This window comes from Salvelinus alpinus, chromosome 2, assembly GCF_045679555.1.
Source record: "Salvelinus alpinus chromosome 2, SLU_Salpinus.1, whole genome shotgun sequence".
Classification (NCBI taxonomy): Eukaryota; Metazoa; Chordata; class Actinopteri; order Salmoniformes; family Salmonidae; genus Salvelinus; species Salvelinus alpinus.
In genome coordinates, this window is record NC_092087.1 from 128,544,496 (window position 1) to 128,569,987 (window position 25,492).

Below are 25,492 nucleotides of genomic sequence, written 5' to 3' on the forward strand. Positions count from 1 at the left end.
CAACGGGTACTTTACTCGGATGGTTGGATGGAAACCTGGTTACTGTGTGGAAAACACGTTTTGTCAGCTACTAAATACTCAACGTATTAGGAGAATGCGTCACTTCCTCCTTCAGGTTTCAAAGAGCAGCTCATTTATTATTAAGGTTAGTTATCGCTATTAGTTTAGGATCTTTGTGATATTCTGAAGTCTGGAAAAAGGTGCGAGTGACCTTTCTCCGTTCTTCCCTGTTCCATCAGATCCACCTTTCGGAGGGCTTGATCAACGAGGCGGAGAAGCTCCTGTGCTCTCTGGTGTGCTGGTTCACCGACCGTCAGATCCGCATGCGTTTCATCGAGGGCTGCCTGGAGAACCTAGCCCACCACAGGTGTGTGTGTGCGTGCGCATATATGAGCGTGTGTGTCTGTGTGAATGATTTTGTATTATCCCTTCGTTGGCTAGCTATTATGTGAAACTTGTTTTTTGACTCCATGCTTCTCTCTCTCACAGATCTGTGGTCGTCTCCCTGCGCCTCCTTCCCAAACTTTTCGGCACTTTTCAGCAGTTCGGCTCCAGCTACGACACCCACTGGATCACCATGTAAGCATTGCACCCTCAGCATGATTAGAACAGACAAACGTTGTCCATTACATGGAATCACAGAATAACATTGACAATGCAACAGATTTGGACATATTGTGACCATAACTCTGTGACATTAACTACTGTTTTTGTGACATTTGACATGTTTGTAAATTCACTTTGGAGTGCCAGAGTGTACGGTCAGGGCGTTCGTAAATTCAGAGCGTTGTCAGATTGTCCGTTTGTAAATTCAGAGTGTTTCGCGTTCAGAGCGCACTCTGGACGCTCTGGCCGAGGAATATGGTTGATCCGAGCGTTCTCAGGAGTGTTCTCACACAGCAGTCAAGCACCCAATCTAACTGTCTAACGTTGGTTATCTTCCTAGCTACTTCCAGACACAAATGAGAGAACGCCTCACAGTGTTCGCCTCACGGTGTTTTTCATGTTATGCGCAGCGTTGGTGACGGCAACTGTGCTGCCGGCAACAATTTAATAAAGTTTTTTTTGCAGACGTTTACTGACACCGGCCATATTCAACGGCCGTTACGCGTTCTTAAATCCATCAGTTATTCTGCGCTCTGGCACACTCGGACGAGAGTGCTCAGAAATCGGAGCAGGTAATGAATTTCCGAACTCACACCCTTTGATGTCGTGTGTCGTGTCTTTCAGGTGGGCGGAGAAGGAGCTGCACATGATGAAGCTGTTCTTTGAGAACCTGCTGCACTACATCCAGGAAGTCCGAGAGCAGAGGCACAAGTTTGCCCTGTGAGTAACCCACACGTTCTCTCCACTACACTACCCCACCCCCCACATTGACATTATTGGCGTTGCCTTGTAACTATACAACGGTAACAGTCTTATTACTGTGGAATATGGCAACATATTTGGTAACGCAGCATGTCTTGTAGGTACACCAATGTAACTGCAGCTTATTGAGCCGACCAGTCTCGCTGCAGTGCGGTTCTGGTGTGCAATGGCTGCGGACAGTGACTCTGTGGTTGTGTATGTGGCCAGCTGGGAGGTGCTGGCTGCTTTAAGGGACCGCTGAGACAAAGCGACCACATGTTTTGTCCTGACAGAACTACAGAGGGCGTGTGGCTAGTCTTTTTGATTTCCATATTTGAAATGTGAAACGCATTGAAATGGACGTCAGAGTGACGTTGCAGTTCAAAAGGGAACGGAGTAGTTCATTATTGAATGATGTGATTTTGATTACTATGCGATCACAGGTATGGCCACAGTGCGGAGGTCCAAGTTCGCTTGCAGTTCCTGACCTGTGTCTTCTCCACACTGGGCTCCCCAGACCACTTCAGTAAGTCAACACGGTCGTGTTCATTAGGCACCAAATGGCGCGAAACGGGGAGTGTTTCAGCCATAACGTGTCCAATAAAGGAGACTTATTCCAGCTTTCCGTTACATTACCCAGTCTTCGCATACAGTTCAACAGAAACATGCCCTATCATTCTCTGCCTCTATGGATGGCTGGCTACACCCTGGGAATGGAATTTGCCCTGGTGGAGATGTGCAACCTGATGGAGGCTCTCTCCTACAACAGAGACATCATTGTCCTCTGGCGTCTCCAGAGGGTTGACTGGACCTACCTAGCTAATTCACTCTGTTCATAGCTGTGTGTGTGACTTTTGTGTATGTCTGTGTGTGTCGCCTCTGTGTGTGTGCGAGCGTGTGTGTTTGCACGCTTTTGTGTATGCGTGAAGGGGAGCTAATATTTTGGATTTCGAGGTAGACTGGGAGACTCCTGCCCTGGTGGCGCCCGATCGGGACACAAAAGGAATAATACTGCAGCCAATGTTCTCTGGCAACCATTTATATTGTGTGTGTGAAAATGTGGATGTGGTGTACATGTCTGCCTGTGTGGTTGTGTGTCTATTGTGGATCCAGTGTGGGAGTGATACGCTCATCTTCCCCTTATAGTCTGAAGTGTGTGGTTGTGTACCAACGCTGACACCAGTTGAACTCCTCTCCCCAGCAGTGAATGTGTGCATATATAACAGCGGTGTATTTGTATATGAACACTCTAACAGCCTCTCCTCTCCCTCAGGACTGAGTCTAGAGCAGGTGGACATCCTGTGGCACTGCCTGGTGGAGGACGGAGAGTGTTACGACGACGCGCTGCACTGGTTCCTCAACCAGGTCCGCAGCAAAGACCAGCACGCCATGGGCATGGAGACCTACAAACACCTCTTCCTGGAAAAGGTACGACCGGACTGGACCATCTGGTCTTAGTGGGGAGGGGTGTTTGACAAGGGTCATTCCTACGTGGTCTGTGGTGGTGATGGTGAACCTGAGCTAAAAACAATGAAACAAATCAATAACTAGAATCTGTAACAAACAAAAAAGTGGTGGGGGTGGGGGGGTTGTCATTTAAAAAGTCCCAAAGTTGTCAATTCATTGTGAAAGGTCATTGAAAAGTGATTCACTAGCCGGGGGAAACAAATCGGAAAAGTTGTCCAAATCGTTGAAAATCCTTGGCATTAAAAGCGTCGCAGAATCTATCATTGCAATACCTTTTGCCCTTAATACTTCCTGTTTCCTCAGATGCCCCAGCTGAAGCCGGAGACCATCAGCATGACGGGCCTCAACCTCTTCCAGCATCTCTGTAACCTGGCCCGTCTGGCCACCAGCGCCTACGACAGCGGCTCCAACTGCGAGGTACACACACACACACACTTTAAACACTTTATTTGAATCCACAAATCACATTACAGAGAAGGATTCAAACACACACACACACAGGGACACACACACCCGAGTACAGTTAGTCATACACACAGACACTCTTATACACACACAGTTTGTGTCATCGGTGTTTGCTAACTTTCAGGCCCGTCATACCTCTCACTGAACCCTGTGACAACGCTTGTCTATGACATCTAACCTTTGACCCCCTCTAGCTGTGTGGCATGGACCAGCTGTGGGGCATCGCCCTCAGGGCCCAGTCCGCAGACATCAGCCGCGCTGCCATCCAGTACATCAACTCCTACTACATCAACGGTCAGTGGACCTTGAGTTGGTACATGGTTGAAGACTAGTAGTAGAATTTCTCTACCGTGACACCCTTTTTTATATTGCTGCAAAAAAGGAAGTGAAAACCCTGTCCCCGCAGCAGCATGTCCTGATCCAAAACATCCTACTTTATAGTCATTATATTGAACGAGCGGTTTTAGACGTTTGCGTAGAAGCTCGGCTTATTTCAACGTGCCTATCAGGAGTCACCGCGATGACCTGCTGATTTACGATCTCGCCCGATATTGATTCTGCGGTTGCGTGTCCGTCTCCGTCCCCCAGCTGGTAAGACGGGCCTGGAGAAGGAGCAGGAGTTCATCAGTAAGTGCATGGAGAGCCTGATGATGACCTCGGCCAACCTGGAGAAGGACGCCCACTCCAGCCTCACCGTCATCGAGAGGGGCCTGCTCATGCTCAAGACCCACCTGGAGGCCTTCCGACGCAGGTTGGGAGCTCACACAAACACACACACACACACACACACACACACACACACACACACACACACACACACACACACACACACACACACACACACACACAGAAAATGCATGTACGCAAGCAGACGCACAGAAACTCTCACACAAACACACGCGCCTCATCTCCATCCTCTCAACCTGTGTACTTTAAGCCCTGAACCTCTAAAGTTAACCAGAACACTGCTTATCATCAACTATATTTCTGACTCGCCTAGTAGAGATCATCCCTGGACCTGGAGAGCTACAGGACAAGCTCTTGGTCCCGTTCTCCTGACCCATCCACCCTTCACCCAAACTTTCCCCCCACTCAACTCCCGCGCTAATTTCAACCAGCACGAAGAACTGTGTCTCTCTTTGGCGCTCTCTCACTTTCTCTCTGCACCCCCAACACTCTCTTTGTCTCCTGCCCCCTCCAGGTTTGCGTACCACCTGCGTCAGTGGCAGATCGAGGGCACGGGCATCAGCAGCCACCTAAAGGCGCTGAGCGACAAGCAGTCTCTGCCACTGAGGATCGTGTGCCAGCCCGCCGGCCTGCCCGACAAGGTACCCAAGAAAGTACCCAGCATCTTGGTACTTAATTATTAACCCTTGGTCGATTGGAAACACTCAAATGCTCTTGTTGCTGTTGTGTTCTGTTGTGTTAGGAAAAATCTACAGGCCACAATGTCAAAATGAATGGAAACGATTGGTGCAAGCTAATTTCATACTTTTATGGAGTAGAATTATGTTTGTTGTGGTACTACTGTGAAGAATGCTGTGTTCTCATTCTAGATGTTTGTAAGGATGTTCTAACACACTTTTTCTATGTGTGTGCGTCTGTGTGTGTCTGTTTGGTCACTTGCCTTTGTGTGTGTGTGTGTGCGCGCGCGCGCGTGCGTCTGTCCCGTTCTGTCTGTGTGTGTGTTGCGTCTGTCTGTGTGTGTGTTGCGTCTGTCTGTGTGTCTACGTTCCTACCTGTGTGTGTTGCGTCTGTCTGTGTGTGTGTGTTGCGTCTGTCTGTGTGTCTACGTTCCTACCTGTGTGTGTTGCGTCTGTCTGTGTGTGTGTTGCGTCTGTCTGTGTGTGTGTTGCGTCTGTCTGTGTGTGTGTTGCGTCTGTCTGTGTGTCTACGTTCCTACCTGTGTGTGTGGTACCAGATGACCATCGAGATGTACCCCAGTGACCAGGTGGCAGACCTGCGGGCAGAGGTGACCCACTGGTACGAGAACCTGCAGAAGGAGCAGATGAACCAGCAGGCCCAGCTGCAGGAGTTTGGGCAGAGCAGCCGCCAGGTGGACTTCCCAGGTCTGTCACCTCTCACCTTTGACCGCTGAGCCAGTGTAGCGGCAATGCCAATGGAGAATCTCGATTGCTTTTCCTTGATTCCTCGCGTCCTCTCCTCGCCTTTTTAAAAAACCAATTGGATGAGGAGTGGATGAGTATGCGATTGGATGGAATCAAGAAAATGCAATTGAGATTCTCCCGAAGGCTGTTGCATCCTTCCCTTTTGAAGTAATCACTGATCTCACAGTGTATTTTGTATCAGTATTTTAGGGGTATTCAAACAGGACCTGTGTGTCAGTAGTCTTGAATTGAATTGAATTTGATCTTTTGTCCCGAAGGGCAATTCTTATGCAGCGAATGGTTTCCTTACCCCCTCACTAGAAATGCACGCTTCCTTTAGTGATCTATTGAGGTAATCACCTCAGAAGGAAGGATTGCACCGTTTCTATGCAATCCTTTCAGATTTGAGTCATGGTTATTCACTAAGGGAAAGGAGCAAGTTAATGGATCAGAATCCACTTTTAGGTGTTTGGGTGTTGGTTGTTTCGCCAGTCTGTTTGTAACGCGTGTGTGTTTCCGTCAGGTGGTTTGATGGGCCCGGTCAGAATGATCTCCTCTGGCCATGAGCTCACCACGGACTACGATGAGAAGACCCTGCATGAGCTGGGCTTCAAAGACATGCAGGTAACTACCTACACACACTTGGCAGTCTGCACTTAGGCGTAAATAGTCGCACACTAGAGCTGGGATTTAAGTCCGATCGCGGGTTATTCTGACCAGGCGTTGCGGCTTTTAAAGGCCATTTCCGATTGAGCCGACCATATGCGGCGTTTACGTGAATTATATCTCTGCGAACGGGGGAACGTTGGCTTTCAAAGCCGCAATGTCTATAACACACGATTGGCCCCCTCATCTACGGCACTCATGCCTCTCCCTCTCCTCATTTACAGATGGTGTTTGTCTCGCTGGGCGCCCCACGGCGGGAGCGTAAGGGCGAGGGGGTGCAGCTCCCAGCCTCGTGTCTCCCCCCGCCCCAGAAGGAGCACATCCCCATGCTACTGCTGCTCCAGGAGCCCCACCTCACCACCCTGTTTGACCTGCTGGAGATGCTGGCCTGCTTCAAGCCCCCCAGTGCCCTGGGAGACAGCCCCGAGGTGGGTCATGGGTTAGGGCTTTGTGTGAGGGGATGTTGAGGGTGTGTGAGATGCCAGCCTGCTTTAAGCCCCCCAGTGCTCTGTGAGAGGAGGCCCTTTACATACACAGTGTGTGTATGTGGGGAGGGGGTGACAAAGTGGGTTTGGCAGGACGGGGTGTGTGGGGGGGTTGTATGTTGGGTGAAGAGTCCCCCTCGGCATCTCCATCAAAATGTGTGTGTGACGGAGTAGATATGGGGGGGGTATGTTTGGGAGTGGGTTTCATTGTATAATCTTAACATTTTTCGTCTATTAGATACCCTTAATAATATAGCTAAGGAAATAAGAAAGCAACAGAGCGTTTGAAAAAGCAGCTTGGAAATGGCTACATAGAAACCAGACTTGAAATACTCTCCATCCGATTAAATGTAAAATAGTCTTTGAACAAAAAGCCCTTCCAGAATATAAAGTAGGCTCTTCCTTCCAGGTGCATCATGCATAATGCATCACGACTGTCCAATGGTCTTCTGGCAGTCGTTTGATAGTCCAGTAAAACGGACTGCAGGGGGTGTGTCCCAAATGCCATCCCTGTTCCCTTGATAGTGCACTATTTTTCACCAGGGCTCATATGTTCCGGTCGAAAGTAGTGCACTATGTAGGGATTAAGTTGCCATTTAGGACTGAGCCCCGGGTGTGTAATACATAGGATGTAAGGCGCTTATCTGTCAACGTGTATATTTTAGTCACAGCGGCAGGAGCCGTCTCGTTTTGAAATGTAAAGTCACCCGGCGGTCAGTGCTTTTTATAGTCTCTCCCTTCACAGGGACTCAGAGAGAGGGGTTATCCAGTGTGCTGTTTGTACGTCACTCACTCCCTCTTTTGCATGCATTTATCCCTCTCCCCCCTCTTCACTTCCTCACATCTAACACTCATCTGATCTGACCAGAACGTTAAAACAATTACTTGAATCAAAATGAGGTATTGACTATAGTGTATGCCTGCCTTCGGCTGTGTTTACGGGACTGCTCCAGGGCTGCTGCTCTGTGGCTTTGGTGTGTGTGTGTGTGTGTGTATCGGTATGGGTTCTGTCACTGTGACAGCAGAAAATAACGCCTTACAAATCTCTAAATAAAGGTGTATTTTATTGTACTCTCCAGAACCTACGATGTGAGGAGCTGCATCTCCATGCTGAAAACCTGTCGAGGCGCGTCTGGGAGCTGCTCATGCTGCTGCCCACCTGCCCCAACATGCTGCTGGCCTTCCAGAACATCGCCGATGACACGGTACGTCACCTGTTCACACACACGCTCCCCATAGACGCCGTCACGCTCCCCATAGACGCTGTCACGCTCCCCATAGACGCCGTCGCGCTCCCCATAGACGCCGTCGCGCTCCCCATAGACGCCGTCGCGCTCCCCATAGACGCCGTCGCGCTCCCCATAGACGCCGTCGCGCTCCCCATAGACGCCGTCGCGCTCCCCATAGACGCCGTCGCGCTCCCCATAGACGCCGTCACGCTCCTACACACCGTTGAACATTAATCTATACACTACCACTGACACCTACCCCAATACTGTTGTGTACCTGCCACCAGGCCTGCTTATCCCTTTGCATCCTGCTCATTCGTTTCTACTCGTATTTCTTAAGCATTCCCAGGGCCCCAGGAGTGTCCATTTTTGTTCCAGCCCATCACGCACACACCTCATTCAACATATCAAGGGCCTGCCGATTAGTTGAGTTGTTCAATGAGGCGTGCTTGTTCTGACCCACTTTGCACACCAATCAAACACATGGACATGACAGCGTAAAGATATGCATCCTGTCTCATGTGTGTTCTCTGTCTGTCCGTAGGGAGGCGAGGGTCTGTGCTGGAAGGACCTGCTGAGGATCAAGAGCCCCCACAAGCTACTGTACGCCCTGGAGATCATCGAGGCCCTGGGCAAGCCCAACCGACGCATCCACCGGGAGTCCACGGTACTACTGGGACTGCATATATATACACACACACACTCTTTGTCACTCAAACACCTTTTTTCCCTCATTCATGAACACCCACATTCACACACACATAGATATGCACACCCATGCTCTGCTCACTGATTCAACCACGTGTATGAATGACCCCTGTGTTGTCCGTCCATGTCCAGGGGAGCTACAGTGACCTGTACCCAGACTCTGACGACTCCAGCGAGGACCAGATAGAGAACAGTAAGAACTCCTGGAGCTGCAAGGTACGCCTCTTTTAAACGGACTAACTCTCATACTTATACAAACCACTTATCCATCAAGTCAACTCCATTTTCTTTTTTTTGGCTCTCTTTTTACAGTTTGTGTCGTCTGGAGGACTTCAGTTGCTGTTGGAGATCTTCAACTCTGCCATTCTGGAGCCCAAGGACCAGGAGTCTTGGACAGTGGTGGGTGGATCAGAAACACATTATAATACTTGGAGGAAATGGAATAGAATGGGTTGTATAGATTAAACTAAATAAAGTTGACGTCTCGGTACATTACAGTCATATGATGAGTGGTAATGATTCTGTAAAAAACTGTTATTCACACATTGAAAACTGCTTTATGAGGTGCCGATGATTTCCAATTTCAAAGTGGACAATCATAAAATATAAATAAAAACATGGGGGTTATGAACAGGACAGAAATAAAACCATGTCAAACATTGTTTTTAAAGACAATGTTCTGTAGTTAGTATTGTGTTAACACAGGTCACGTCTCTCTCTCTCTCCTCCAGTGGTTGTTGGACTGCCTGGCTTGCCTGCTTAAGCTCATCTGCCAGTTTGCGGTGGACCCGGCCGACCTTGACCTAGCCTACCACGACGTCTTCTCCTGGTCGGGCCTCACCGACAGCCAGCGCAAAAGGGCCTGGCCTGGCAAGTCCCGCAAGTCCGCCGGCGACCACGGCAAGGGCCTGCACATCCCCCGCCTCACAGAGGTACACTGGTCCTCAGCTAAATGCTAACAGCATATGCTCACCGCTGGGTGGGGAGTTGCCATCCTTAACTCTTTCTGTGCAGGACACAGCCTTTCTTTCCACAGCTGTAGCACTTAAAAGAGAAATGATCGAGCGATTTTGTATTATTTTGTTTGACATAACCATGAAATACAGAAACGTGTAATAACCCCAGATTGAGCAACCAGTAACCGTAAAATATGAATACAACATTTTTATTACATTTTTTTAAACTTAATTTCTGTAGTGAAGGCAACATTTCTGTAGAAAGTAGTAGAGAATGTCCTGCAGCATCTTTTTCTATCCCCATCTATTTCCTCTTCTCTCCCTCTGAAGCAGTCTTCTATTTCTTCTTCTCTCCCTCTGAAGCAGTCTTCTATTTCCTCTTCTCTCCCTCTGAAGCAGTCTTCTATTTCCTCTTCTCTCCCTCTGAAGCAGTCTTCTATTTCCTCTTCTCTCCCTCTGAAGCAGTCTTCTATTTCCTCTTCTCTCCCTCTGAAGCAGTCTTCTATTTCCTCTTCTCTCCCTCTGAAGCAGTCTTCTATTTCCTCTTCTCTCCCTCTGAAGCAGTCTTCTATTGCCTCTTCTCTCCCTCTGAAGCAGTCTTCTATTTCCTCTTCTCTCCCTCTGAAGCAGTCTTCTATTTCCTCTTCTCTCCCTCTGAAGCAGTCTTCTATTGCCTCCTCTTCTCTCCCTCTGAAGCAGTCTTCTATTGCCTCCCCTTCTCTCCCTCTGAAGCAGTCTTCTATTGCCTCTTCTCTCCCTCTGAAGCAGTCTTCTATTGCCCACAGCTATTTTGTCTCTGCACTTCCTTCCCTGTGGTGTCTTGGCCTCTACACGAACTTCAAAACTATCCCCATGGTTAATTCTTTCTATCTTAAATACTTGATAAACTTGATAATAGTTGATTTTATTTTCTTCAGGTTTTCCTGGGCCTTGTCCAAGGCACCAACCTGATCCAGCGCTTGATCAACGTGGCCTACACCTACGACAACCTAGCACACAGGTGAGAGAACACCGACGACTAGGCCTGTGTTTCAGTGGTCACACTACGCACTAGCGTGCTATGTAGTACTTAACTACTTATTATGTTTGGTGTGGCAATGTATGTGGTCACACTCTCCATGCCAAGAAAGGCTTTTGAATTTGAAGACAGGGAACAAATGATTGGATTTGATGGAAGGCGTTAGGCATTCATTGTAAGTTCTCCTATGGACATGGGGTATCAGTGTGAAATGTTTTTGTACTAAAGGTTTCCGTCAGCCTATCTTGACTTTGTTTACTTCCTGTCTCACCTGCAGAGTTTTGAAGGCCCAATCGGATCACCGGTCCCGCCATGAAGGTGAGCTACATTTTACAAATGCTTAAATGTTAATCAACATGACAAATTAAAAGCCACACTTATTTTTTTTTTTCACACAACAATTTTACGCTGAAAGTACAACTTTCATAGCCTCCTTATCCATTCTGTATGTGCTTAAGCACATTGTTCTTAGGAATGACTCATTAGACATGTGAAATGACGACGTTATTCCTATGTTCCAGTGACCCACTACTCCATGTGGCTGCTGGTGAGCTGGGCCCACTGCTGCTCCACGGTCAAGTCCGGTCTGGCCGACAGCGACCACCTCCACGACTGGCTCAAGAAGCTCACCCTGCTGGTGCCGGAGGTGAGATCTGGGGGAATAATGAGACACTGACCCCCCCCCCCCGGAAATGAACTGCTGTCTAGTTTTGTCTTCATCTTGCTTTTCTTCCCCCTGCCTAAAAACATGGCCTCAGTTTCGTTTCAGTGTAACATTTGTGGGTATTTCCACCCGAAAATATTGTCTCTGGGAAGAATCTAGCTATACCGCGATTTGTTGATCCTATTTTGATGCCACTGAAATACTAACTATTCTGTGATCCGTGTGACCTTGGTAACAACATCAAATAGAGGAAGGTGTTGACGTGAGTGTGTCTCTTGTCCTTCTCAGACGGCGGTGCGTCACGAGGCGTGTAACGGCCTGTACAAGCTGTCCCTGTCGGGTCTGGAGGGAGGAGAGTCCATCAACAGGTCCTTCCTGCTGCTGGCCGCCTCCACGCTGCTCAAGTTCCTCCCCGACGCACAGGCCCTCAAACCACTGCGGGTGGGTACAGCACACACACACACTTGCGCGTATAGACCCGATGCTTACAGACACACACAAGCACAATTTTGTTGTACTGTATACTGATAAAAACAAATGTGTTCGTTGTGGGTTATTCAATTCCTAGGTCACGTCAAGTCACACATACCTAATATAAGTATGGCGGGCTCTGTAGCTGATGTGCTGTGTGGTCATGTGTTCAGGTGGAGGACTATGAAGAGGAGCCCGTGCTGAGGACGGGCTGTAAGGAGTACTTCTGGCTGCTGTGCAAGCTCATCGACAACATCCACGTCAAAGACGCCAGCCAAACCACTCTGTTGGACCTGGATGCTTTAGCCAGACACCTGGCCGACTGCATACGGAGGTGAGTCCAAGATGATTCTAAGACCAGGTCTGCGTCTGAAACGGCGTCCTATTGGACCATGGGCCCCCGGGTCAAAAGAAGTGCGCTATATAGGAAATATGGTGCCGTTTTCGGACACAACCCAGGTCTCTATTGAAATAGATGTTTAATGTGTGATGGCTTGCGTTGTCCACATTCATTCTGGAGTATGAAGGCCAGCTCAGTTCAAATACACAAGACAATACCGTTTTTTAAACCACTTCTACGATAAAGTTTGCTTGCTCAAACATTGACCTGTCTCCCGCTCCCCAGCCGTGAGATCCTGGACCAGCAGGACGGCGCCATCGAGGACGACGGCCTCACGGGCCTCCTGCGCCTCGCCACCAGCGTCCTCAAACACAAGCCCCCCTTCAAGTTCTCCCGAGAGGGCCAGGAGTTCCTGCGCGACGTCCACAACCTGCTCTTCCTCCTTCCCAGCCTGGCCGACCGCGCCCAGCCCAAGTGCAAGTCGCATGCGGCCCGCGCCGCCGCCTACGACCTCCTGGTGGAGACGGTGAAGGGCTCGGTGGAGAACTACAGACTGCTTCACAACTGGGTCATGTCCCAGCACATGCAGAGTGAGAAGAAACTTTAGGAACCGTTGAAAATGTTACTAGGAATATTTGTCAATGAGAGTAATGCATTGGTAGGAGGGTCCAAGGGAATACAATGGCTATTGAATTAGCCATTGTGCTGGCTGACAGAATCTGAAAATAGTTTTCGCCCCTAAACTGCGCCTAGCTGTTTTCTTTGGTGGGGTGGGGGAGTAGAAATACTATATACGCTGGTTTTAAACAATCAGCCAAATAGCATCCCATTGAATTCAGGGCTTCCTGTTGGTAATGTCTGCTCCATGATTGGATCAAATGAGTGAACCAAGTTGGTTTATTAAAGTTCAAGGTCATTTTTTGAAAATGCTATGATTTAAGATATTTGAGCATCATCAAACAATCTTAGATCCGGTATATTCTATTAGGCTCCTGAACCATATAAATATTTGTGTTAATGTTAATTAAATTGACAGCCTCTCACGCCCCGTACAAGTGGGACTACTGGCCCCACGATGACGTGCGTGCCGAGTGTCGCTTCGTAGGCCTCACTAACCTGGGGGCCACCTGCTACCTGGCCTCCACTATCCAACAGCTCTACATGATCCCTGAGGCTCGCCAGGCCGTCTTCACTGCGAAGGTCAGTCCTCTCTATATTACCGTGGTTCCTTTTTCACAATGCTGTAGTTTGTACGGGGGCAATTTCGCCTCATTCACGCCTGTAGATAGCAGTCAACTGGATGATCCACGGCGGCCATTTTACGCAAGAATGCTCATCCCACACGTGCTTTTTCACTCCCTCTGCCACCGAAAGAATGCGTTGATGTAGAAATTGTGAATGTTGTTTGTTAATGAGAGTGTGTGTTTTTTTTCCAGTACGCAGAGGAGATTAAGCACAAGACCACCTTACTGGAGCTCCAGAAGATGTTCACCTATCTCATGGTACGCAGGCGGTCTCTCTCTCTCTCAGCCCTCTGTCTCACACCCTTCTCATCCATCTCCTCAGTCCCTATGACTAGAACAAACTGACGTTGTCCCCGTGGAGACCCTGCTACTTCAATTTTGCTCCACTCATCTTTCTTCCATTTGCTCCTCGCTCCGTTCCAGGAGAGCGAGAGGAAGGCGTACAACCCCCGGCCGTTCTGTAAGACCTACACCATGGACAAGCAGCCCCTGAACACGGGCGAGCAGAAGGACATGACCGAGTTCTTCACCGACCTCATCACCAAGATAGAGGAGATGTCCCAGGACCTGAAGAACACAGTGAAGACGCTCTTTGGAGGGGTCATCACCAACAATGTGGTCTCGCTGGTAAGAATCACTATACTCCTTTTTTAAATGTTTACCTGCAACATTTCCCTAGTGCAAAAGAATTGTGTAAAGTGCAAAACTCATCATAAACCGGAATTAAACCACACTGCTCGATTACGAGGTTTACTGTTTTTTGTGCACTTTGCACTATTCCTTGGTACTACGAAAATTCACTACAAAAGGTCGCCCTACATGTGTTTATTGCACTTGTGTGTGTGGCTTTACACACACATTCTCATTCAACTCATTTTCCCCGTCCAACAGGACTGTGACCACGTGAGTCAGACAGCCGAGGAGTTCTACACAGTCAGGTGCCAGGTGGCCGACATGAAGAACATCTACGTAAGGACAACATCGCCGTCAACATCGTTGACTTCGTTTAGAAGTGCAACCAAGTGTTATAGACTGGGGTTTACCTTCCAATCACAAGTCTCAAATCTCATAGCACTGTAGTATCACACTGCCGCCTTCTATTCAGCTTGGAATTCTTACTTTTGAAAATGGCAACTTTTCATCAAGTCATACTACGTCGTGCTCTGTTAGTCCGGTGTATTTTCTACGCTCCTAGTTCTAGTGGGCATACAGTACTGCTTGGCATGTTGCTAGAGACTTGTGTCTTCGTGCTTCCTCAGGAATCTCTGGACGAGGTGACCATCAAGGACACTCTGGAGGGGGACAACATGTACACCTGCTCCCAGTGTGGCAAGAAAGTACGCGCCGAGAAGAGGTGAGTCGACGCGAACCTCATGAAGAGGACCCTGCTGGTTTCTACTGAAAATAAGCCGACCATCCTGCATTGGCAGTCGTAGTTGTATATTAGACATTTTTGGAATGGTTTGCTGGTTTTCCACTAGTCGATGTTGATTTTACAATTTAAAAAAATAACTTATTGACATCTCTAGTTTCTCTTTTTTTTTTGTACAAGACTTGTGCTTATATTAATCTCCCCTTTCTCCGTCCTTCTCCTTTCCAGGGCGTGCTTCAAGAAGCTGCCTCGCATCCTAAGCTTCAACACCATGCGCTACACCTTCAACATGGTCACCATGATGAAGGAGAAGGTCAACACGCACTTCTCCTTCCCCCTGCGCCTCGACATGACCCCCTACACCGAGGACTTCCTCATGGCCAAGGGCGACAGGAAAGAGGGTACGCGTCACTTCCTGTTCCGACAGACCCCCCCCCCAACTGCATGATTTGGTTCTCATAGGCTCTGTACTAAATTCACTTGTATCACTGTACTAGTCGGTGTGTTTTGAAATCAGGTTGAATAGCAATATGCGGATAATTCCTTTTTCGTAGTCTGTAGAAAGAGGACAAATGTGCAGGTGCTGGATAGAAAAACGAATATATGAAAACAAAGTAATGTCTGCCCCTCGAATGGTCGGCAGTGATTTATCGGCGATTTAATATAACGTTTTTATCCTCTTGGTATTTTCATCTATCTAGCCTATCAGAGGCTAGCTGGACCAATAATTGGAGGAACGGGTTGCTCATTGATGTGGTCCACTATGTCCTACTACAGGTTTCCGGGAGGAGGGTGAGGCTAAGGTGGCGGAGAGCTACGAGTACGACCTCATCGGCGTCACGGTTCACACGGGCACGGCCGACGGCGGCCATTACTACAGTTTCATCCGGGACATCGTCAACCCGCACGCCTACAAGAATAACAAATGGTGAGGAATATCTCTGGCTATACTATTGAAATCAGATCAGTGGGGGAAAAAAATAAAAAAGAGATCTCATGTTATTGCCTTACGATACGATATACTTTATTGTCCATTTACATGTAAGTTAATTCATGACAATCGTTTGATTGACATCTGTGTGCTTTTGAATTTTAGGGAATACAACTGACTGCAATTAACTTAATTCGTTTGTTTTTCTCAGGTACCTATTCAACGATGCCGAGGTGAAGCCCTTTGATTCAGCCCAGCTAGCCTCCGAGTGCTTCGGTGGAGAGATGACGGTAAATCCCCCCCCCCCAAAAAAAGACAAAGCTCCAATGTTTTACCGTTAATTAATACTTTTAAATGTTTTGTCTCACCTACATGTTTGTCTTTCAGACAAAAACGTACGATTCTGTCACCGACAAGTTCATGGACTTCTCCTTTGAGAAGGTCAGTTTCCTTCTAAATCATTTTCTAATGTTTAAATGTAGTTTTAATAAAGCGATGGGTTTTAAAGTTGACAGTTTGTCCCGTGTCTCGCACTCCAGACCCACAGCGCCTACATGCTTTTCTACAAGAGAGTGGAGCTAGAGGAGGAAAATGGCAAGGACTTCAACTTTGACGTTTCTCCAGATCTACTCGAGGTACCCGGCTGGTTACAATCGCATAGCACTCTCCTTTCTCACGTTCTTTATTCTCAAACTTTGAAATACTTATTCTGTGTTAATTTTTTAAATTTTCTCTACTCAGTGGATTTGGCAAGACAACATGCAGTTTCTCCAGGACAAGAACATATTCGAGCACACATACTTTGGGTCAGCGGCATATTTTTGTACTAGCCATCATGACTACTTTTTCTGAAGCTAGAAGGCAGATGTGATATTATTGAGAGTTTATGTTAACAGTACTTTGCTTGTGTGCCTGTGACTTTACCCTGAAATGTATAACCATATTGGTTTTACTTATGAAATACTGTCTCAATTACCGCTCATATGCAATCAAATATGGTCGTGATCCAGTAGCGTGCCGTGGGCCTGGCGCCTGGGCCTTCAGTGAGGTCCTACACAGTCCCACCCGAATTAATCCACCTGTTATTACCATCATTTAGATGCCATGGCTCTAGACACTATACATTTAGACAGAAACGCAGTATAACCAGGCATTGCGTCACCTTGAAATTGACATTTTTTTCAGAGAATTGCAGGGGAAGAGTACAATACAGTACAGTTCAACTAATAGGCAAGAACATAGTCGAGTGCAACAGAGTTATATTAATATTCTTCTTCTATCCATTTCTGGTCCACAAACTTTGAGCTTTAAGTCCCCAAAAAAATAAATACAGTGTGTTCACTAAACAGCGCATTGTCGCACCCAAAGCAGTTTCACCGTGATGATAAAGACACATAACTATTCACTGAAAATAAAAGAAAACAAATAATTTGCAACATAGGCTATTTGCCATTTTATTTTGTTAATATATAGGCTATTTAATATTAACGAAATAAAATGCGAAACATACATACACATTTAATAAAAAATAACATGCATTGTATGCCTACTCACCAAAGACTGATTATTAGACAGTTGCGTGCGCTTAGGGGATCGTGAGAAAAATGCTGCAAGGCCATTGAGGTTGGCAAAGAAGACCTTGCATTCTTTAAGCTTTGAGGCTCCTTGAGTCAGTACTAAATTTAGTCGATGTGCATAGCAGTGAATGAATAAGGCCATCGGTGCCCTCTCCTTAACTTTAGCCTGCACCCCATTGAGTCCAGATGCCATGACTGCTGCGCCATCAAAACACTGTGCCACAACTTTATCCAGACTACATTCATTTTCCTCCAAGAAACGGAAAATAAGAGCGGCAATGTCATCAGCTCGCTTGCCGCTTGTCACATCTTCAAACCGGATAAATCGCTCCTTGACTCCCGTGTCCGTCACATAACGCAGGACGAGTGAGAGCTGTAGCTCCACTCTGGTGTCCCCAAACGTTTTCAAAAGCACCATTGCTTGTAAGAGCCCAGCCGTACTTTGGTGTCTCGTTGCTGCCTTGGTTAGACAACTCAAGTTTGCAAAGCCAGTGTGGCTCCAAACACCAAATCGATCACTTGCAAATAATAGGCATTCCCAGCAGTACAGTTTGCAGTGCTTCTCGGAGCCTGTGAGCCATTGACAGCGCTCATAGTTGAAACTTTGAAAGTGGCGAACGAACGAACCCCTTTCCCGCCTGTGACAGGCTTTGTGGCGTCGGGCGACCTCTCCTTACAATGTCTAACTTTTCTTGAAAAGTTCGTCTTGAGAATGGCGTTATAATTATATCCTCGACCAAATCGATATCTTCTCCTCCTTCCGCCATTGTGGGTTCAAAAAACAGTAGAACGCGAATTAATTCGTTTATCAAATTTAGTTTCCTAGATCTGCATAGACCTGCCCATACGACCTGCCTCTCAATATTGGTAATCCAATCAAAAGACGTGGACGCCCTACGCCTGCTAGCTGGCTCCTGTGTAACACTGGAGCCAGCCAGCAGGCGTACAATAGCCAACTCTAAAGCTGATTGGTTGACACAAAATTTTAATTTCCATTCACTTTAAGCTACAAGCGCCCGCACTGTTGATTCTGAAGGCCTGAGGGCAGATTTTAGACCCCTGGCAACACATGATGGCTGAATATGATTGGATAAAAGATCTAACGTAAAGACCAGCCCTCCAAATCTCAACCTGGGGCTGGAAGCAGTGCAACCAAGAGGAAAGCTATGAAATGAAGAGTATAACTCTTACTCTGGGGAATAATTTAATACATATTTGTGGGAAAATATATTTAAAAAAAAAATTATATTCTGATGATGTTTAGGCCAGCAGAGAAGGCCTTGCAGGCCCTGACGGCCCACCACTGTTGTGATCTATTAACATAGTGTAAGTTATGTAGGATGTTGTGTTGGTGGATAAACTGGTCTGAGATCAGTGTTGTGACTCTCTCTGTACTCTTACCTCCAGGTTCATGTGGCAGCTTTGCAGCAGCATCCCTAGCACTTTACCAGACCCCAAAGCCATCTCCCTCATGACTGCCAAGGTACGACCGCACTCCACTAAAGCCTTATTCTCAACCATAGAACTTAAATTGAAAATCCTTGACCTTTTCACCGTTTTTTTATTTTTATGGTTTTACCTTTACACTTTTTGAATATACTTTCCACTCTCACACTTCTCCTCCTTGGTTCCAGCTTAGCACGTCGTTTGTCCTGGAGACATTCATTCACTCCAAGGAAAAGGTGAGTTGTCCTTCCTTACTGTCAGTGGATGGCTCCCTCTAGTGGCTAGATTGCAATCTGGTTATTTTTCAGCGGTTAGATTTTTAGCCCTCTGTTTTACAGCGTGGTAAGATGGGAGAGGAGGAGGTGGGTCGTTGATAACAACACTCTAGACACTTTTATCCCAAAGGACTTAAGTCTGTAACTTATAGCAAGGGGTTTGTCTAAATTTTGTCTCTTTTCAGCCCACCATGTTGCAGTGGATCGAGCTACTGACCAAACAATTCAACAACAGCCAGGCGGCCTGTGAGGTAAATTGACTGTTGAAGCGCAAATCAAGGGTCCACATATTGTGCTGAAATGGTTTTCAATCATTATCAGGGTAATTGCTAACTTCCTGTTTTCATGTCGTCATGGTCTTTCAGTGGTTTTTGGACCGCATGGCTGATGATAACTGGTGGCCCATGCAGATCCTCATCAAGTGCCCCAATCAGATTGTTCGACAGGTGAGAGCCCCAATCAGATTGTTCGGCAGTCACACACACACACACACACTCTCACTCACACACACTCATACTCTCTGCCCTGTTGTCCCCCATCAGATGTTTCAGAGGCTGTGTATCCACGTCATCCAGAGGCTACGGCCAGTCCACGCCCACCTCTACCTACAACCTGGCATGGAGGACGGGTAGGACTGGTTGCTTATGTACCAATCAATCATCCACCCACTCAATCACTCACAACTGAGAAACATGTTCATTTGTAAGCTTTATAACGTTAACAATTGATGGCTTACACACATTTTCTGGAGCATTTTTCTCACATTAAACTGGTTTGTGATATCCCATGAGTCTATAACGTGGCTTTTGAGCTGATCATGTTTTGCTGCCACTAGAGGCGTTGCAGCGTGACATCACCGTGTTGTGTCTGTGTCATTAGCTCGCTGAAAGGTGCCATGTGTCACCTACTTGCCCTAGCACTGTGGGCACTTGGAGAGTTTTGTGGCACAACATTGAGGAAAATGGTCACTAACCAAAGAAGTTTCAATTTATAATGTTCTGGAAAAACTCAGGGAGAACTCCATGTTTAATTCTATTATCACCTGGGTCATGTTCAGTAGGGTACTCAACAGAGAACGTTTCAACATGCTTTGCAACAGAAAAAGAAAATTAGACTTTCTCATTGAACAAGTCTAGGTAGTCCCTTTGTTTCAGTCCATCTTCATTTGTTTGGTAATGAACATGACCTAACAAGTTGTCTGGTGTCACCTTCCTGTGTGCGGCCTGCAGGTCTGACGACATGGACGGGCCGGTGGAGGACATTGGCAGCCGCTCGTGCGTGACGCGCTTCGTCAAGACGCTGCTGTCCATCATGGAGCACGGCGTCAAGCCCCACAGCAAACACCTGACTGAGTACTTCGCCTTCCTCTACGAGTTCGCCAAGATGGGAGAGGAGGAGGTGGGTCGTTGATAACAACACTCTAGACACTTTTATCCCAAAGGACTTAAGTGTGTAAAAATGAGTCCCAAATGGCACCCTATAACCAACAGAGTGTACTACTTTTGACCAGAGCCTGCTCTCTGAGTGCATACATTTTCAGTATGTTTTCTGTGATTCCTGCAGGGCTTGAACCCCGTGACCTTGGCATTACCTCACCAAGATACATGGCTGAAAGGGTTTTTAGAGAACAAGGTTTTTGCTAAGTCTGTTTTTTCTCTTTTCTCATACCTCCAGAGTCAGTTCCTTCTGTCCCTACAAGCCATTTCCATCATGGTGCACTTCTACATGGGCACCAAGGGTCCTGAGAACGTAAGTATACACTAGTTGTGTGTGTGTGTTTCTGTGATTGGGTGTGTAATGACCTGGTCCCTCCAGCCCCAGGTGGAGGTGCTGTCTGAGGAGGAGGGAGAAGAGGAGGATGAGGAGGAGGACATCTTATCCCTGGCGGAAGAGAAGTACCGCCCTGCCGCCTTGGAGAAGATGATAGCTCTCATCGCCCTGCTGGTGGAACAGTCCCGCTCTGAGAGGTAGGGCACTGCCGGGCATGGCATAGCACCACTTGGGACACAGGATAGCAGTCTATGGCACAGGGATTTGACCTGCTACTAACAAAGTGAGATTTGTCAATGTCACTGGACAATCTGAGTATCACCCAGAACTAGACATTGTTGTGACTAGACAATTTGGTATTTACGTTTGCTGGGTCACAGGAAATGTTCATAGCTTTGGCACAGCACAACATAGTGTTGGTAATACAGCCCAAAAGTTAGCTAGAAATACTACCACATATAGCACCCAATTTTATTCGCTGTTGTCAGTATCAAATCCTCCCCCTTCATATGTTTAATTTGTTATCTTCTTTCTAATCTCCTTTTCTCTCTCCAGACACCTGACTCTGTCCCAGAGTGACATGGCAGCCCTGACCGGGGGGAAAGGCTTCCCCTTCCTCTTCCAGCACATCCGAGACGGCATCAACATCAGGCAGACCTGCAACCTCATCTTCAGCCTGTGTCGCTACAACAACCGCCTGGCCGAGCACGTACGTTTAACGCGCGCACCAAATCGCACGCACGCACGCACCCACCCACAAACACGTCGCTGTTGTTAATGGCAGACCCTGGCCGTGACCCCACTCTCCGAGGGTGTCTCAGGGAGAGTTGGGATTTGCAAAAAGCACAGTTGGTATTAATACAGATTTGTACATGTTTGAAATAGGAGAAATATAAGTACCCACCAAATGATTATTACGTAGAGGGGCATAATTTCTCCTGTGTTTTATTCCAGATTGTATCCATGCTCTTCACCTCTATCGCTAAACTGACGCCTGAGGTAAGCACTGATGTGAGAACCTATACTTTTAATACATAATGCTCTGTCTATTATCCAACTCAATTATTAGTTTGTACACATCTCAATTTATCCCTCATGTTCTCTACTTCTTTCTCTCATCCCTCTCTCTCCCACTCTTTATCTCCAACTCCTTCTCTCTCTCTCCACCCCCTTCTCTCTCTCCATCTCCTCCTTCTCCTCCTCCTAGGCGGCAAACCCTTTCTTCAAGCTGCTCACCATGCTGATGGAGCTATCAGGTGGTCCTCCGGGCATGCCTTCCTTCGCCTCTTACATACTACAGAGGATCTGGGAGGTACGGTCACACACACACACACAACATAAAATCTAATGTTGCCCTTCCCAACAGTGCAGATAGAAAAATATAAATAATACAAGGAATAAATAACTAGCTTGGTACTGGTACCACGTGTATATAGCCAAGTCGATGTACAAGGTAATTGAGGTAGATCTGTCCATATAGGTAGGGGGTCGAGTGACTAGGCAACAGCATAGATAATCAACAGTAGCAACAGCGTATGTGATGAGTCAAAAGAGTTGGTGCAGAAAGGGTCAATGCAGATAGTCCAGGTAGATATTTAGCTGTCTAATGGCTTGGAGGTAGAAGCTGTTCAGGGTCCCGTTGGTTCCAGACCGCTTGCCGCACAGTAGCAGAGAGAACTGTCTATGACTTGGAGTCTTTGGCAAAATTTAGAGCGTTCCTCTGACACCGCCTGGTATAGAGGGCCTGGATGGCAGGGAGCTCTGCCTCAGTGATGTACTGGGCCGTACGCACTGGCCTCTGTAGCGCCTTGCAGTCGGGATACCAAGCAGTTGCCGTACCAAGCGGTGACGCAGCCAGTCAAGATGCTCTCAATGGTGCAGCTGTAGAACCTTTTGAGAATCTGAGAGCCCATGCCAAATCGTTTCAGCCTCCTGAGGGGCAAGAGGCGTTGGTGTGTGTGGACCATGTTAATTCCGTAGTGAGGAACTTGAAGCTCTCGACCTGCGCCACTACAGCCCGTTGATGTGTGATAGGTGCGTGCTCGGCTCTCCGTTTCCTGTTGTCCACGATCATCTCCTTTTGTCTTGCTGACGTTGAGGGGGAGGTTGTCTTGGCACCACACTGCCAGGTCACTGACCTCCCTATAGGCTGTCTTGTTGTCGGTGATCAGGCCTACCACCGTAGTGTCGTCAGCGAGCTTAATGATGGTGTTGGAGTTAGGTGTTGCCACGCAGTCGTGGGTGAACAGGGAGTACAGGAGGGGACTAAGCACGCACCCCTGAGGGGCCCCAGTCTTGATGGTCACCCTCACCACCTGGGGTCGTCCCGACAGGAAGTCCAGGATCCAGTTGCAGAGGGAGGTGTTCAGTCCCAGAGTACTGAACTTAGTGATGAGCTTGGAGGGCACATAGTCACATAGGTTCATCTGATTCATTGTTCTTTATCAAGTTACTTCAGTTAAACATAAATGTATCCATATATTTGTCCTTAATTCACTTTATCAAGTTATTTCAGTTGATCGTGACGTCATTGCCTAAAATATTCAGAATCGTATCCTTTTTGTTGTGTGTGTGTTCTCTCCCAGGTGATAGAGTACAACCCTAGCCAGTGTCTGGACTGGTTGGCGGTGCAGACCCCCAGGAACAAGCTGGCTCACAGCTGGGTGTTGCAGAACATGGAGAACTGGGTGGAGCGCTTCCTACTTGCCCACAACTACCCCCGTGTCCGCACCTGTAAGAACACTTGTGATGTCTCTGTCTGGAAGTTCTTACGAACTACACTACATGGCCAAAAGTATATGGACACCTGCTCGTCAAACATCTCATTCCAAAATCATGGCCATTAATATGGAGTTGGTCCCCGCTTTGCTGCCATAACAGCCTCCACTCTTCTGGGAAGGCTTTCCACTAGATGTTGGAACATTGCTGCAGGGACTTGCTTCCTTTCAGCCACGAACATTAGTGAGGTTGTGCATTTATGTTGGGCAATTAGGCCTGGCTCGCAGTCAGCGTTCCAATTCATCCCAAAAGTGTTCAATGGGGTTGAGGTCAGGGCTCTGTGCAGGCCAGTCAAGTTCTTCCACACCAATCTCGACAAACCATATCTGTATGGATCTCGCTTTATTTTAATTTAATTTTACCTTTATTTAACTAGGCAAGTCAGTTAAGAACAAATTCTTTTTTTTCAATGACGGCCTAGGAACAGTGGGTTAACTGCCTTGTTCAGGGGCAGAACAGGGGCATTGTCATGCTGAAACAGGAAAGGGCCTTCCCAAACTGTTGCCACAAAGTCGAAAGTATGGAATTGTCTAGAATGTCATTGTATGCTGTAGCGTTAAGAATTCCCTTCATTGGAACTAAGGGGCCTAGCCCAAACAACATGAAAAACAGCCCTAGACCATTATTCCTCCTCCACCGAACTTTACAGTTTGGCACTATGCATTGGGGCAAGTAGTGTTCTCCTGGCATCCGCCAAACCCAGATTAGTCCGTCGGACTGCCAGATGGTGAAGCGTGATTCATCATTCCAGAGAACACGTTCCCACTGCTCCAATGTGGACAAGCTTTACACAACTTCAGCATGTGTGTGTGTGGCTGCTCGGCTATGAGAACCCATATTAAGTTCCAGACGAACAGTTCTTGTGCTGACGTTGCTTCCAGAGGCAATTTGGAACTCAGTAGTGAGTGTTGAAACCGAGGATGGATGATTTTTACACCCTTCGGGCACTCGGTGGTCCTGTTCTGTGAGCTTGTGTGGCCTATCACTTTGCGGCTGAGCCGTTGTTGCTCCTAGACGTTTCCACTTCACATTAGGGTACTTTTTTGTTCATCATTCTATTTTCCATAGTATCAACGCTCTTATTAAAAAGTGTTGCTGTGCAAGAGGGGCTTTCTCCTCTCCTCCCTGTCGGTCAGGTTGCCACCAGATACAGGGAGTTAAGAAAAATTAAGTGTTTTATATTTGTTCATCTGAGATCTTCAGTATGCTCGTCTGCGTACACATTCTCCTCTCAGTCCTTGTGTAATGAGTGCACAGTGAGGTCAATGGAAGGTTTCTGTAAGTGGGTGAACAATCCAACGCTTGGTGAATTTGGCTTCAGAATGAAAGGAAGAGCTGACGTCGAAGGATCAAAAAGCGACTTCGCTAGGAATGCTTGGCTGCGACAAGCCAGGTGTTGTGTGTAGCAGTGATAACACCAAGTAAAACTTCATTTTATTCATACTTAAACATGTAAATATCCATCAACCAACTTCTTACTGCTTCTCAGACACATTTCCACTTGCTGAACACGTACTTCTTAGATGAAACATACTGCCTCTAAAGACAATTGTTGCGGTCTCCCAGCCTTTCATGCAATAGAATAAAATCAATTAAGACTATTGTACAAAAATAGTGGTATCAGAATAAAAATGTTGACGTCAACAATAACAAAGTTCATTTGAGTGTGAGTTGCCCTCAAAAATAAATAAGTAAATATATACAACAAGTAGATGGAGCTGCAACGACGTCTTTGAAAAAAGTGCGATAAATTACGTTTCCATAAAGCAAACGTATTAAGTAAAGATTTCACTACAACACAACTCCGCTCCATCCTGGTCAGCATTGCCATGGTTAAGGTATGTGGTGCTAAGAACCCTGGTCTTGCACAATCTTGCCTGCATCTAGCTGATCTTAGTTGACCGGGGAAGACATTTTTGACGAACTGACTTATTGGAAAGGTGGCATCCTGCCACGTTTTAAAGTCACCGAGCTCTTCAGTAAGGTCATTCTACTGCCGATGCTTGTCTATGGAGATTACATGGTTGTGTGCTCGGTTTTATACACTTGTCAGCACCGTGTCCACATACTTTTGTGTGTGTATATATATATATATATATACATACATACATACATACATATATGTACGTGTGTGTGTGTGTGTGTGTATATATATATATATACATACATACATAC

General features: G+C 47.1%; 1 protein-coding gene and 2 non-coding genes across 9 annotated transcripts in view; all 3 read left to right on the top strand.

The window, feature by feature from the left end:
- The window catches only part of LOC139568736 (ubiquitin carboxyl-terminal hydrolase 34-like), a 61,877-nt gene that overhangs the window by 25,258 nt on the left and 11,127 nt on the right, over positions 1-25,492 (top strand). For 3 of the 7 annotated variants that reach the window (XM_071390773.1, XM_071390775.1, XM_071390779.1), the window contains exons 17-62: positions 240-367; positions 490-579; positions 1,231-1,326; positions 1,791-1,873; positions 2,621-2,775; positions 3,118-3,231; positions 3,474-3,573; positions 3,868-4,030; positions 4,481-4,634; positions 5,201-5,348; positions 5,911-6,011; positions 6,278-6,481; positions 7,618-7,743; positions 8,312-8,434; positions 8,608-8,691; positions 8,788-8,874; positions 9,207-9,407; positions 10,349-10,431; positions 10,727-10,767; positions 10,971-11,095; positions 11,402-11,554; positions 11,758-11,918; positions 12,210-12,514; positions 12,961-13,124; positions 13,361-13,426; positions 13,592-13,795; positions 14,060-14,137; positions 14,428-14,522; positions 14,769-14,941; positions 15,318-15,468; positions 15,683-15,761; positions 15,859-15,912; positions 16,011-16,106; positions 16,213-16,277; positions 18,456-18,531; positions 18,683-18,730; positions 18,955-19,020; positions 19,135-19,215; positions 19,312-19,397; positions 19,999-20,167; positions 20,444-20,518; positions 20,585-20,736; positions 21,095-21,248; positions 21,494-21,550; positions 21,747-21,851; positions 23,125-23,272. In XM_071390773.1, the coding sequence (XP_071246874.1) occupies positions 240-367; positions 490-579; positions 1,231-1,326; positions 1,791-1,873; positions 2,621-2,775; positions 3,118-3,231; positions 3,474-3,573; positions 3,868-4,030; positions 4,481-4,634; positions 5,201-5,348; positions 5,911-6,011; positions 6,278-6,481; positions 7,618-7,743; positions 8,312-8,434; positions 8,608-8,691; positions 8,788-8,874; positions 9,207-9,407; positions 10,349-10,431; positions 10,727-10,767; positions 10,971-11,095; positions 11,402-11,554; positions 11,758-11,918; positions 12,210-12,514; positions 12,961-13,124; positions 13,361-13,426; positions 13,592-13,795; positions 14,060-14,137; positions 14,428-14,522; positions 14,769-14,941; positions 15,318-15,468; positions 15,683-15,761; positions 15,859-15,912; positions 16,011-16,106; positions 16,213-16,277; positions 18,456-18,531; positions 18,683-18,730; positions 18,955-19,020; positions 19,135-19,215; positions 19,312-19,397; positions 19,999-20,167; positions 20,444-20,518; positions 20,585-20,736; positions 21,095-21,248; positions 21,494-21,550; positions 21,747-21,851; positions 23,125-23,272 (5,467 nt within the window). The remainder of the gene's footprint in view (positions 1-239; positions 368-489; positions 580-1,230; positions 1,327-1,790; positions 1,874-2,620; positions 2,776-3,117; positions 3,232-3,473; positions 3,574-3,867; positions 4,031-4,480; positions 4,635-5,200; positions 5,349-5,910; positions 6,012-6,277; positions 6,482-7,617; positions 7,744-8,311; positions 8,435-8,607; positions 8,692-8,787; positions 8,875-9,206; positions 9,408-10,348; positions 10,432-10,726; positions 10,768-10,970; positions 11,096-11,401; positions 11,555-11,757; positions 11,919-12,209; positions 12,515-12,960; positions 13,125-13,360; positions 13,427-13,591; positions 13,796-14,059; positions 14,138-14,427; positions 14,523-14,768; positions 14,942-15,317; positions 15,469-15,682; positions 15,762-15,858; positions 15,913-16,010; positions 16,107-16,212; positions 16,278-18,455; positions 18,532-18,682; positions 18,731-18,954; positions 19,021-19,134; positions 19,216-19,311; positions 19,398-19,998; positions 20,168-20,443; positions 20,519-20,584; positions 20,737-21,094; positions 21,249-21,493; positions 21,551-21,746; positions 21,852-23,124; positions 23,273-25,492) is intronic. The other 4 variants (XM_071390776.1, XM_071390777.1, XM_071390774.1 and 1 more) reach the window with 3 other exon arrangements.
- Positions 1,484-1,616, top strand: LOC139569000 (small nucleolar RNA SNORA70). The gene has a single exon (XR_011673837.1). It is a non-coding gene; the product is annotated as a small nucleolar RNA SNORA70 (small nucleolar RNA).
- Positions 19,594-19,723, top strand: LOC139569016 (small nucleolar RNA SNORA17). The gene has a single exon (XR_011673852.1). It is a non-coding gene; the product is annotated as a small nucleolar RNA SNORA17 (small nucleolar RNA).